The sequence below is a fragment of the Peromyscus leucopus genome, chromosome 15 (genome assembly GCF_004664715.2).
Source record: "Peromyscus leucopus breed LL Stock chromosome 15, UCI_PerLeu_2.1, whole genome shotgun sequence".
In the NCBI taxonomy this organism is placed as follows: domain Eukaryota; kingdom Metazoa; phylum Chordata; class Mammalia; order Rodentia; family Cricetidae; genus Peromyscus; species Peromyscus leucopus.
The window spans coordinates 9077441-9091177 of record NC_051076.1 but is presented as its reverse complement, the minus strand read 5'-3'; the positions used below and the strand labels follow the sequence as shown (position 1 = coordinate 9091177).

Below are 13737 nucleotides of genomic sequence, written 5' to 3'. Positions count from 1 at the left end.
ATGTCTACTAACTAGCTTTCGAAGTGTTGAAAGGTACTGTGAATGCTCCAAGAGGAGAAAAGTCATCATGAATCTTACCAGCTGTGCACCCTGTGAGCTCTGATAACGAGATAGGCTCCTGTGCAACTGAGGCACAAACGTCGTTGGGGTAACCAACCACTTTGCAGTCAGATTTAAGGCCTGATCCACAAGTTGGAAATCATACCTGGAACTGGTACTTGGTTCATGAACCTATGGCGAGAAAGTCCACGACTCTAAGGGAGAAGTGACTACTATGATAAGTCTGCAGATGGATATAATACTAAACTGAATTCCAATGACTTCTCATGCTATCCAGAGATTACTGCATCTATCAACCATCACTGGAGAGGCTTTTATTTGCAATAGATGGTGGTTAACACAGAGATAAACTGGTCAAGGTATAGAGAATGAGAGACTTTGGAGTGCTCAGTCCTGAATGGGATATCTATATGGTACTCCAAGGCTCAGGGACCACTGTGGAAAAGGGAACTAAAATACCATAAGAGTCAGAGCTGATGGATGGTTACAAGGAAGCAATCTATTCTGCCTCCTTTTATCTGACACCCTGACATCATGCAAGCAAGGTAACTTCTACCTGTATCATCAACTGGATAGAGTGGGTTTCCATCCAGCCTAAAAGGGTCCTCTGTCTTTCTTTGTCTCTGTCTCTCTTACTTCCCTATGCCCCTGTAGAGAGGGTAGAGAGGGATATGCCAAATTGGCATGGCCTTATCAATTTATAGAAATACTCAGCCATGCAGTGGTGGTGCATGCCTTTAATCCCAGCACTCAGGAGGCAGAGGTAGGCGGATCTCTGCGAGTTCGAGGCCAGCCTGGGCTACAGAGTGAGTTCCAGGAAAGGCTCCAAAGCTACACAGAGAAAACCTGTCTTTAAAAAAACAAAAAAAGAAAAAGAAAAGAGAAAAGAAATACTCCCTAGCAGGCTTGACTTTCTATACACAGAAAGGTGAGAATGGGTAGTGTTGTAGGCCAGATGTAGTTTCTCAACTCACTTCATATTTGAATGAATATGCTAAACAATCCACTTATTTGGGACAAGTTCATTGAATTTCATCAGTAATGTGTGGTGGTATTGTGTTCCCCAAAGTATTGTGTACCCTAATAAACTTATCTGGGGTCAGAGAACAGAAAAGCCACTAGATAGGATAGGCAGTGGTAGCAAACACCTTTAATCCTAGCATTCCAGAGGCAGAAATCCATCTGTTCAAGGATACAGCAAAGCATGGTGACTCACGCCTTTAATCCCAGAAAGCAAGCCTTTAATCCCAGGGAGTAATGGTAGAAAGCAGAAAGGTATATAAGGCGTGAGGGCCAGAAACTAGAAGCATTTTGGCTGGTTAAGCTTTCAGGCTTTCAGGCAGTAGATCAGCTGAGATTCATTCTGAGGAAACAGGATCAGCTGAGGAACTGGCAAGGCGAGGTTAGCTGTGGCTTGTTCTGTCTCTCTGATCTTCTAGCATTCACCCCAATAACTGGACTCAGGTTTGATTTTATTAATAAGAACTTTTTAAGATTCCTGCTACAGTAATATGTTTCATTTTTATTAGTTATACATTCTCAAGATAACTACCCTCTTGATGGGACAGTGTTTTCCATTGTTAATGGTTGACTTCTCTCTATTAATTTAAATTAAACATGTAATTGCCATTGGCACAGTCTAAGTCTTCTAAGTAGATTTGTGAGATATTTTGGAAGCCAGAAGTTTCCTGACACCATTCAACAAAAAAGGAGCATAAGCAAAGAAAACTACATGCCAGAATCTCCCATGCCTGCCTATCTATCTATCTATCTATCTATCTATCTGTCTATCTATCTATAGATAGATATAGATATAGATATCAGCTAATTTTTTCCATCAACATATAAAACATAAAGATCCTTCATAGGCATCTGGAGTTAATACTAAACACAGGCTTGTTAAAGATTCAAAATTCAACTGATATACTTGACCAGAATGACAAATTATAGGATACAAAATATATCACATAGTCATAAGAATGGTGTTGGGGGAAAATAAGATCTTCCCATAACTAGTCTCTTAACAAACACAGGGGTAGAGCAGGATTTTTTAATCTAGTAGAGGATGTCTTCATAAACCTCTAACTAACACCATGTTTGGTGATAAAGGCAAGATAGAGATCCATTCCTGCCAAGATCAGAACAAGGCCAGGATGTTGATTCACCACGCTCCTGTTATTCACCACACTCCTGTTCACCACACTCCTGTTCACCACACTCCTGTTCACCACACTCCTATTCACCACACTCCTGTTCACCGCACTCCTGTTCACCGCACTCCTGTTATTCACCACACTCCTGTTCACCACGCTCCTGTTCACCACACTCCTGTTATTCACCACACTCCTGTTCACCACACTCCTGTTATTCACCACACTCCTGTTCACCACACTCCTGTTCACCACACTCCTGTTCACCACACTCCCGTTCACCACACTCCTGTTCCACTTGGCACTGAAACCCTCACCAGTGCAATAGGGGAAGCGAAAACCTGACAGCTACACCCTGGGAAAGAAGAGACAGAAATGTCACTGCGAAGTGACATGTTCTACACTAAAAATAACCTCAATCACTTCTCAAAAGAAGCTCCTAGGAGTGAAGAAATAGAGAAGGTCATTAGGGCCATGCCAGCCAGTCTATGAAGATCAACCCAACACATTCGAGAGTTAGCAATGAACGTGGAGACAGAAGCTTCAGGACACCATTTACAATAGAAAATGCCGATGACAGAAGAGCTAAGTGTGTGAAGGGGAAGGCTTGACATTGCTAAGATGTCATTTCTCCACAGACTGATTATGTGAGCCAACTAACTCCTCCACCCCACAGGGTATGTGTAAATAACACAAGTCGGTTTGAAAACTTACATGGGGAATGGCTGCGGGGATGGCTCAGTGCTCAAAGCATGTACAGTACAAACATGAGGGAGAACAGGAGGTCAGAGCCCAGAAGCCATTCAACGCCAGGTGGGCCTAGCAGCCTGTCTGTAACCCCAGCCTCCTATGAAGCTGGAATCCCCCAAGCAAGTTGGCTAGCAAGACTAGGCCGATCAGCAAGCTCTGGGGTTGATTGAGAGACCCTGCCTCAGTGCACAAGGTGGAAGGGCAATAGAGAATGATTCCCAACATCAGCCATGGTGTTGCCCATGCACACTCATAGGTGTGCAAAGCATGCATGTGCACACATACACCACACACAAACACATGTACCACACATACACAAAGAGGAAAGGTACAAGTAAAACTTATATGGAATAGCAAATAACTTGAAAACTAATTCTGAAAAGAAGAATAATTTAAAGGACTTGCATTGCATGATCCTATAGCTAATTGTAAAGCTGAATTAAGCAAGAGAATATGGTATCATAGAAATTATGCACAGAGCTAACAGGGCACAGTAGCCTAAAAATATCTCTCAGAAGAATGGCAAATGCATTTGTAGTGCAAAAGAAATTCTGTGGATGAATGTGTATGTGTGTATGTGTGTGTGTGTGTGTGTGTTTATGTGTGTATATTGTGTGTATAAATTTTAATCTGTAGTTCATCTTTACTACACAATTTAACTCAAAGTAGTTCATGGACCCAAATGTAAAATATAAAATTAAAATACAAGTATTCTATGAACACTAACGAAAACTTTTGTGACTTTGGATTAGGAAAAGAATTTGAATAACACAGTAATGACATGACCCACAAAAAGAAAAAAAAAATATCAATTGCACTTCACCAAAATTATAACGGTTTTTCCTAAGATAGATGGTTAAGAGCATATGGCAACCAATAAAAATTATCTGTGCATCACAGATTTGAGGGATTACTCACATTTTTAACATTATAAGAACTCTCAAAACCATCAATAAAAACTTGACAAATATCCAGGGTTTTTTTTAATGGGCAAAGATTTGAATAGGCATTTCCAGAAAAAAGATATTCAGGCAAATAAGCATACAAGATGACAAGCCAGTCACACCCCTGTCGATGTTTGTTTCTAGGGGTAGGGGTATTTTATCCCTTAGCTATTCTGATATGAGCAGCACTTGTAAGCAGCTGAGTAATACACACACGTGTGTGTGCGCGCACACGCACACACAGACACACACATACACACACACACACACACACACACACACACAGTTAAAAATAATACAGATTTTTGAAATTTCCAGAGATGGTTGTGTGTATTTGTAATTCAAGAGCTAGAGGAGTAGAGACAGGTAGATCTCTGGAGCTTGCTGACTCACCTACTTGGTGAGTTCAAGGCCAGTATCTAAAAAAGGGTCAGGATGGATGGCCCTGGGGAAAGACACCTGAGACTGTCATCTGGTTTTGCAAACACACAAGTCTCTCTCAAACACATGGACACAAAGAAAAGTCTTAGACAATGTGACTGATACAAAATCAACACATTACATTTCACAATCACCAGTTGTTAATCTGTCTGAGATATTCAGCCCTGCTCTTACAGTTCCCTATTTTTCTCTTGCACCTATGAACTGCAGTTTCCTCAGCTTACACGAGGAAAACATCGAGCTGCTAGACTGAAAGTCTACTTTCTGAAATCAGAAAGTCTATGACATGAGCCTCAAACTCTGTACCTGTCAGAGGCAGTTGATGGCCTCCGAGGAGCAGTGGGGCAGAGTGCCAGCTGTTGTCACTGCCCACTTAAGATACAATCCCAGATGTGTGCTTACTCTATAGTTGTCCACTCTGTGTCATATCACCCCCAAGAAAAGACAGCCCAGAGCACAGCCAGGGCCTCGTTACAAGAATTCCTTCCCTGATGAGTAGTATGGAATGTCTACTCTCTCCTCTGTACCAACAACAAATTAAAATACAATACTGCCCAAGTTAGACCTCAGGAACCAATGAGCTCATTGGTTTATTTATAGGTCACAGAAGAGGGGTTGCCCAAAAGAGCATGGATGACCCCAAAGCAGCTACACTGGGAAGTCTTCACCTAGCATGGCTGATGGCTTGCCCTTAGCCACAGAGATGGAGGCTCAACCTCCCCACCCTATGTACATACTCTAGCACTTTCTGTGAACTCGCATGTAATGGGCACAATTGCATACAAATGGCTGGAAAGAGCGCTGGAATCCCAAATGAGGGTCTGGGGACACTCCCTACTCCCTCATATGAAGCAGTGTCAACAGTCAACAAGCCTGAGAGTGGACGATCGCTCATGAGCAGGCACTAATGAAAATGGCAGCTGTTTTGCTTGGAGGATAGTGATCACAACAGGAATTGTAAAATAAGAAACAAATGAACGGACATGGACACTCTCATCCTCCTTATGTGAAGAGGACCATGACTTCAGACACTTGGCTACTTCTGAATCCTTGACTTGGACTGAACCCAGTTACACTCTACTGTCTTCGTGTGTGATGGGTGAGCCTCTGTGAATGGTGTAACACAAAATTAGTGTTAATTAGAGATCAAGTTTAAGATTCCTGTTAACACGTGAGAGCAGGAGATGAATCAAATACTTCTGGGTAAAAATCAGAGAGGATCATGAAGCCATTAAACAAATTCTCCAATGTGCTAAGTTTCACTGCTTCCCACCCACCCGTCTGCTTCAACAATTATACTTCATTTCTGCATTTATTTACCCCATGCAGAAGATGAAGTATAGCCTCCATTTCCACAACAGGAATAACAAAAAACAAGCTCATAAATGTGGAGGTTTGTGGGAAAGAAAATGATACTACACAGATGTAAGATCATATTTTTAATGGCCATGCCCACATGCCAGTGATTTTTTTTCCCAATTGAAAATTCTAACCACTGGGTTATTTCCTATCTGGGATGTGGGAGCCTGAGCAGCAATGCGAGGATTGTGGTCCTGCCCAAGTGCTTTGCACGTGTGCTTGGAACAAGAAGACACGATAAATTGAATCATCAAAATACGTTACCCACAGAAATCTTTGCTTTTTGCAAGCACTGTGGAAAGATGCCATAGGAAACATTTTTAGCCCTTGAGTTTGCAGAAGGTCACTTCTACTGCTAATATCTGCACCACCAGCTACAGCAGGGTTCCTAAGATGAGTACACAGGCTATATGTAAATGCTGAAAGGGGAAATTGAGTAACAACAGTCAACTGAGTGCATGGTCTTATAAGCATCAAGGCCATAAGCAAATGAATTTTGCCCCTTGCCTGGAAAACAACTGGAAAAGCCTTCATTGTTTTTAATTCATGCAACCTAATTGCCTTATTAATTCTATTTTGTTGTGCTTGTTTTTTGAGGCAAGGTCTCACTCTGTGGTCTGAGATGTTTTGGAACTGAAGATGAGCCTCCTACCTCAGTCTCCCAAGAGCTAGAATGCCGGACTTGAACCACTACACCTGCCTGGTGCTCCTTCTCTTATTGTACTTTGAGCTTTGCTTGACATTTTTGTGACTTAGCTGACCAGTACTCAAAGAACAGATATTTTTTCAGCTTGGGCCATTGACTGGTCTTTAGTTCAACCAAAGAATTGGGGCTAAATAGCCCCAAATATCAGATTATCAGAACACAAAAGTTAAAGATCCATGAAGCTTGTATAATTTAAACATCCTAACAACACTTACTACCTGTCAGACAACCAACAGAGTGATCTAATTCAACCTTCACAAGTATGAGAAGTCATATCATCTTGTTTTACATATAAGACGCTAGAAATAGCACTTAGGAAGTTTTCCCAAAACCTTACCGTTGATAAATGGTAGGTCTGGAATTCTAACGCATAGTTGTCTGACTCAAAATACCTGACCCTCCTTCTTTTATACCCACTGCCCACAGTGGTCAACACCCATCCTTCTCACTACAACAGACATTGTGCAACTCTGCCTATGGATCTTCTGGTGTCCTATTGCTGATGGGAGAAATCAAAAGTTATCATCAGCTACCCATAGCCTCTCTCGCCGCTGAGCTGTGCAGGGTTACACCTACTTCCTCCAGTTGAAGATATTCCCCAATTCTGTGGCTGTTTTGTTTAGTGTGGATGAGATCAGCTCTCACTGAACAGCTGACACTGGCTTTGAACTCGTGTCCCCGACTCCCAGGTGGAAAGCTCCAGAACCACAGAGACACACTACCCTCTCCTTTTCCTCACAGGCCGGGACCAGTGTGAGAACTCCCTGACTGTTGCATCATTTCTTGATTGAGATTCCAGAAGTGTGTATAACAATTCCAGATGACTCTGGCCTGACAAAGTATGAACCCCTAAAAGCGCTGCAGGGCTATTGCTAGGGACTGTCTTACTCTAGTTAGAATTTCTACCTGGTAATGGTACCTGTGAATGTCATATCTAAGTTGACTGAACAACTAAAGGGATAATTTAAGCTTAGCCATTTTTATATATGATATTATACATGCTATAATTTAAGCTCACCCCGAAGCTACATGTAATTATCCCAAAGTGTTTCACCTTCTGATGACCATTGCTCAGTTACAGTTTTTCCTAGTTCCTACTCCAAGGAGCCCACCACCACTTCTAACACATGTACAGCATTCTTCTTCTCTACTTAAAGTAGAGAGGGGCAGGTTCAATTAACAAACATCTATGCCAAGTACGCCAGAGGGGAAAACCAGAGTGCTAGAATGGTGCTGTCTGGCATTGTAAAGAAGGTGACAGCGTCGTGGACGAGTTTGCGCCTCTCTTCCACTGGATGACTTCCTCTTGTCACTCTGGACTCCAAGGACCCTTTTATCCATTCATATCTCAGTTTATTTTCATACCCCTTACAGCTAAAAGATGATCAGTCCAATGGAGGACATGGTCAGCATCTCAGCCTGTCTGTTCACCCTCAGCAGAGGGAGGTTCTAACACACTAACTTATCCAATGTTCCAGCACACAGGCTGGCACCAGGACCTTACATACAGACTGGAAACAAGGTATGCTTAGCTGAGCTGTTCCCAGGTGACACTCTTCCAAAGAAATAATAAATCAAAAGAACAGTAACCAAAGTGGCAGTGAATTAAAAATTTGACTTTTAAAGAAACCCCTTACTAGAAAAGGCAATATAATGTAATTCCCTTATTATATAATCCTTTGATACATGCAGCTCAATCACACTCATGAATAAATTTACTCAGTGAATCGAGATTTATCTTCCAATTAACTTGGCAACAGACTTTGTTCAACACTCAAAACTGACTACTACATCTAAATCTGCTCTGTGGTCAACACTTAAGAGTGAAACTTGCCAGAGTTAATATCTGCACAGAGATAAGGTTTTCATAGGCTTGGTTCACATTTGTAAAAGCATGTCAGCACACTTAGAAATGAGAAGTCTTAGTCTCAAGTGACTTGTTGACTACTCTGGACATAAACTTTGGAAATACAAAAGGAATCCGGGTGTCAGTTCCAAAGAAGTCTATTCTGTGTGGTGACACCTTCTCCTTGCCCATTCACAGATTCTAAATGTGTCTTCCCAGCAGGAAGATAAGATAGATAAATAAGATTCACCCAGGAAATAGTCCAGATTCTCTCTAAATCCTGATAGTATTGCATGAATCTCTATACATGCATGCTTTGATTACAGGATGAGCGACATGAAATCAAAGTCATAGGATTTAAACCATCAGCATGCAGATTCAGTGTAATTTACAGATATACATTGACAGGTCATGTATTGCCAGAATAACACATCACACGAGAAAGTCTGGAGCGATGTGCCTGCCATACAAGGCGCTCTAAATCAACCTTCAATTTCTTCCATCATTGCAGAATCATGGAAGGCATTTCATCCACGACCCTTCTGCTGGAGTTTAATTATAGACTAGTCTGCAAATGAAGACCTACATCAAACACTTTTCTGATCTACTCAACAGCATGCCCTACATTTTTTTTTAAACAAACAAGACTCTTGATTACAGCAAGGATACTTACGGTAGAAGTTCCTCTTCACTCGTGGGTTCATCATTTGGAGATGTTTTCATCAGGAGTTGTCATGCTTTTGATCTTTTACGCTGTTCTTCCTCCGAGGTTTCTTGTCCGTAATGTCCAAAACAGAGTCACTTGAAGTGGCAAGCCATCGTCCCATACTGTTTCTTTTGTGTGTGTGAGTGTTACCCTGTAGATCGATTTCCTGTCCAAAAACACTCAAAATGAACAAACGCTGCTCTGTGCAAGTGAAATGTGCTACTCAAGTCCTCTGTTTTTGCAGTTTAGTTCAGGAAGAAAACCCTGATTAAAATGAGGAATCATATCCCAGTTGTTCCTGAGAACTTAAAAGACAGACGCTCCTTCCTTATGAATGGGCTTATCAAAGTTGCTAGTATCGTTTGCTCTTGCTGGCTTGTGTCGTCTGCTGTACTATTTACACACAAAGCATCCATGTGCCTTGTGCGGCTTCAAGTCCCACCCAACAGCCACAGTAACACAAGCACAAACTATATTTTCAAATCGGGCTTACTGTGCTTTGAAGTACATAATGCTTTCCATTCCTGAACGGACAAAGAGATCTACATTGTCAAAGTTTATTTTTAAGCTCTTGTGCTTGCTAAGTGCGGTGGCAAACAGACGTCCTGTGCCTGCCGTGCCGTGACTGGAACCTATTAACACAAACAGATGAACGGCTGGCCACGCTCCATACAGGCTTTTACTTCGTTATTTCTTTCACCTTATCTAAACTGCATCGATTATCTTTCTTTCTTTCTTTTACATTAGGAATGTTATCAGTTTTATGACCTGGGTTGTTTTCAGTGGGTTGCAATAGAGAAAAAGGGAAAGAGGGGGGAATAAGAACAAAGTTTCAAGGGGCATTTGCTGAGATAAGAAAGCAATTAAAGTTAAGAGTCTCCTTCTAGACTAGATCAGAGGGACATTCAGAGACCATAAAAGTGACAAAAAAAAACTTTAAAAATATTGGAGGCTAAAACAAGAGAGAGCGGCGCAAAGGAGACAATGAAGGAGGGAGAGAGCGATGCCTTGATCATCGGCAGTAATTCTTAACATATTTTCTTACTGTGGGGAAGGCAAACTGCTCTGGTTTGTATAACCCCCTACCGGTCTGCTCAAACCACCAAAATCAGCCGGCGTGTCATCCAATACCGGACTCGACTGTGGAAACACATCGTTGCTCTGTTAAAGCCGTAACAAAACACAGCTGAGCAGGGAGCGTGAGGTGTGGGGTGACCCTGAGGTAACGCAATCCATGTTGTGGAGCCTCCAGCCCAGGTCTTGAACATCTGGGCTCAAGCAGCACTGTGTGGCCCGATGCATTAAATGCTGGCGGGAAGGGACCCGGTCTTTCCACCGCACAGGGACAATCCATGCTTTTGAAATCATGCAAGAGACATATACTCACTTTTGTTCACATATTTTAAAAAGTCCCTCCTGTGCATGCACGTGTGCGCACACCAGAGCATCCTCCTTTCAGCTGGGTTCTTCAGAGCTAAGAGCGGGTTTTCAGCAAGCCTTGCCTGAACTCGGCTCTCAGGACACTGTTTGCTAGCTGACACTGATTCTTGCGAGACTTGCCTGTGTGGAGGGGACTGGAAAAGGAAATATAAGAAACAGTCACGCTACCTGGGCCAGAGTGTGACCCCTGACCTTGGTTTCATTAAGGTGCTCTTAGGCTATAATCTGATGAAGTTGCCAGCTACTGGCACCCTGAAGAATAAACAGAATCAGGTGGCGGCTGTCTCTTGAGCTTCATGAGGAAAGGCTTCTGCATCTCCACATCAAGTAACACCTCAGTTAAACATCAGAGGAGTCATTTGGTGCCGAAGTGCAAAAGTGAGGTTGTTTAAAATTAGCACCAAAGCATGGGCCAGTGGGTGGGAAAGCGGTACTCACTTTCTGTATTAGTACAAGGGAAGGATGGCAGAATGCTAAGGATCTTAGTGAGGATGGGCAGAAGCTTCTGGAACAAAAGTCACTCTGGGAATAACAAGTGGTTTGTAAAATATGGGACTGAAAGATAAGGATTGTATTAGTAAGAGTTCTCTAGAGGAACAGAATGATGGAATGAAGATGATAGATAGATAGATAGATAGATAGATAGATAGATAGATAGATAGATAGATAGATAGACAGATGATAGATAGATAGACAGACAGACAGACAGATAAAGGGATTTTATTAGAATGGCTTATAGGCTTGGTTCAGCTAGTCCAACAATGGCTGTCTACCAACGGAAAGTTCAAGAATCCATTAGTTCTTCGGTCCGTGAGGCTGGATGTATTAGCTGTCTCCAGTATACATTGGAATCCCAGAGAAGTAGGCTCTAATGCCAGGGAAGGGATGGACTTCCAGTGAGAGTAAAGGCAAGGAGCAAGAGTGTCCTTCTTCCATGTCTTTTATATAGGCTGCCAGCAGAAGGTGTGGCCTAGATTTAAGGTGGGTCTTCTCCTCTCAAAAGATCTGGATTAAAGGTAGGTCTTCCTAGTTCAAATTATTTAATTAAGAAAAAGTCCTCACAGGTATACCCAGCTGCTTGGGGTTTAAAGATGTAATCAAGCTGACAACCAAGAATAGCCACACAAGGATGAATCTAATGTTGGTGGGAAGTTCTCCTGGTACAGAAAGGGAAATATAGTTACAGTGGGGCATTGTGAGGCCATCCTGCTCATCAAGTTTCTACGGTGTGCTCATCAAGTTCTATGGTGCCCCAGGTGATGTACTGAGAACAGAATTTTGTCTTTAAAATACAATCATGTAATTAGGCACAAAAGCTAAAAGCAGTTTGCAATGGTTGGCAAACTTAAGGCTGGTGTCTGAACTGGGCTTGGGTGGGAAGTGGAATTTGTCATACAAGAGGTGGAAGTACTTCCAGCGCAGTGGGATGGGCATATCATACCCAACCATGAGAAGCATCAAATGGTAGGTTGTTCTGGAGAAGAAGGTACGCTGACCGCAGTAGATAATTTGGCCCCCAATTCATTTCACTTCTTCAACCATCTAAACAGACAAAGCAAGTCCAGTCTACACCAGCATGATGGACTTCTGACCAACAGATGACACTGCCCTCTGCTCCCCAGCAAGGGGTGTGTGAGAACATCCTGCTCCAGCAGTATCCTGTTCTTTCTCCCAGCAAGAAGTCTTGTTCAAAGTATGTCTGAACATCAAGAATATTCAAAGTTTATTCACTCCCTTGGTTTCTGCTGATGTTCAAAGCCTCCTGAGTCAGGTGAAAGGCATTTGAAAAAGCTGGCACACAGAATACAAACCTCAAGCGCTCTTTCCTGGTTGAAGCCAAACCCAGACCTTTTCAGAGGCGTGAAAACACACAGCCACGTTGGTTTGCGTTCCTTCCCCAGGCCGCTTTTCCCGCTGGTGCTGGCCAGCACCACACAGAAGTCTTTCGACATGAGCCATCTCCAAGGAATTTTAAGTTCTGCCAAAAACAAGAGAGATTGGAAATTTCGTGAGACTGGCTATTCTTAGGCGGTTCCATCCCAGATTCCTAATGCGTGTGGCTCAGATAAGTATCTGCCAGGCATTGCCAACATTCTGAGGTCCACGGCTGAGCCTTCTTTCCACTCACAGCTCGGCACTGAGACCTCAAAGCAACAGTAAATGCAAGGGTTGTTGGAAATATTTGCTGCATGCCAGTCCTAGACCCCTTGCCTTTGTGGAAATGGGCTTAGAATGTCATTTGTAACACAAACATTGGGTTTGGATGTCCTCAGAACACATTCAATTTTTAGATGAGACATTTATTTTTTTCTCTAAAATCAAATCAACCTATCCTAAAACACCCCTTCAATTATTTCCTTTATTTTTGTTTCCTTCCGTTTCTCTTCTTATCCTGGGCAACTCAAAATATACTTTTTAAAAAATGTGAAAGGGCCAGGGGATATGGTGCAGGGGATCAGCGAAAGAAGGAGGACCTGAGTTCAGATCCCCAGCACCCATGTGAAAAGGCCAGACATGGCCACCTATATCTGAAAGCCCAGTGCTGGTGGTTGGTGGGGAGGACAGAGGAAGAAGGAGCACTGGGACTCCCTGGCCAGCTAATTTAGCCTAAAACTGGAGGGCTTGAGAGTCAGTGAGAAACCCTGCCTCAAAGGAATGAGTAAAGCAAGACACCCGAAATCCTCCCCTGTCCTCCACATGCACACAGATGGGGGAGCACACCTGCACATACATATGTGCACACAGGCATATACCACACACATACACAGATATGTCACATGTACAACAAATATATCTCAAAGCATATTAAGTGTGTACCAACTCAAGCTCTTTCTATTTGCCTATCTTTCACAAGAAAAACATATTTTTAAAATTTTTATCTATTTTTTATGTATATGGATGTTTGCCTGTATGTGCACCACATGCAATCCCCTGGAACTGGAGTTACAGATGGTTGTGAGCTACCATGTGGGTGCTGGGAACCAAACATGGGTCCCCTGCAAGAGCAGTGAGCGCTCTTAACTGTTGAGCCACGTCTCCAATCCTGAAATGTGTATCTTAAACACAACTACAACTCCACTGAGGGGTGGCTGAATGTGTCAACCATTCTTGAGGACTGTGCCTGCTTGCCACCTCAGTGGCCTGGACAATGGGCATTTCCCCCCCTCTGAGAATATTTTTATTTAATTTTTTTGAGAATTTCATATATGTGTGTTGTATTTATACCATTTCCTCTCCTCCCTCCTCCCTTCTAACTCCTCCCATTCTGCCCACCTCCCTCTCAAATCATGACCTCTTCTCCAATTGTTATTGTTACACACACACACACACACACA

The 13737-nt window shown here is 42.7% G+C and overlaps 1 protein-coding gene across 2 annotated transcripts in view; it reads right to left on the bottom strand.

Moving 5' to 3' along the window:
* Kcnk2 (potassium two pore domain channel subfamily K member 2) overlaps window positions 1-9501 on the bottom strand; it is a 195873-nt gene extending 186372 nt beyond the window's left edge. The window contains exon 1 of one of the 2 annotated variants that reach the window (XM_028876758.2): window positions 8930-9501. In XM_028876758.2, the coding sequence (XP_028732591.1) occupies window positions 8930-8963 (34 nt within the window). In that variant the 5' untranslated portion in view covers window positions 8964-9501. The remainder of the gene's footprint in view (window positions 1-8929) is intronic. The other variant, XM_028876762.2, reaches the window with a different exon arrangement.
* Window positions 9502-13737: the final 4236 nt, after the last annotated feature.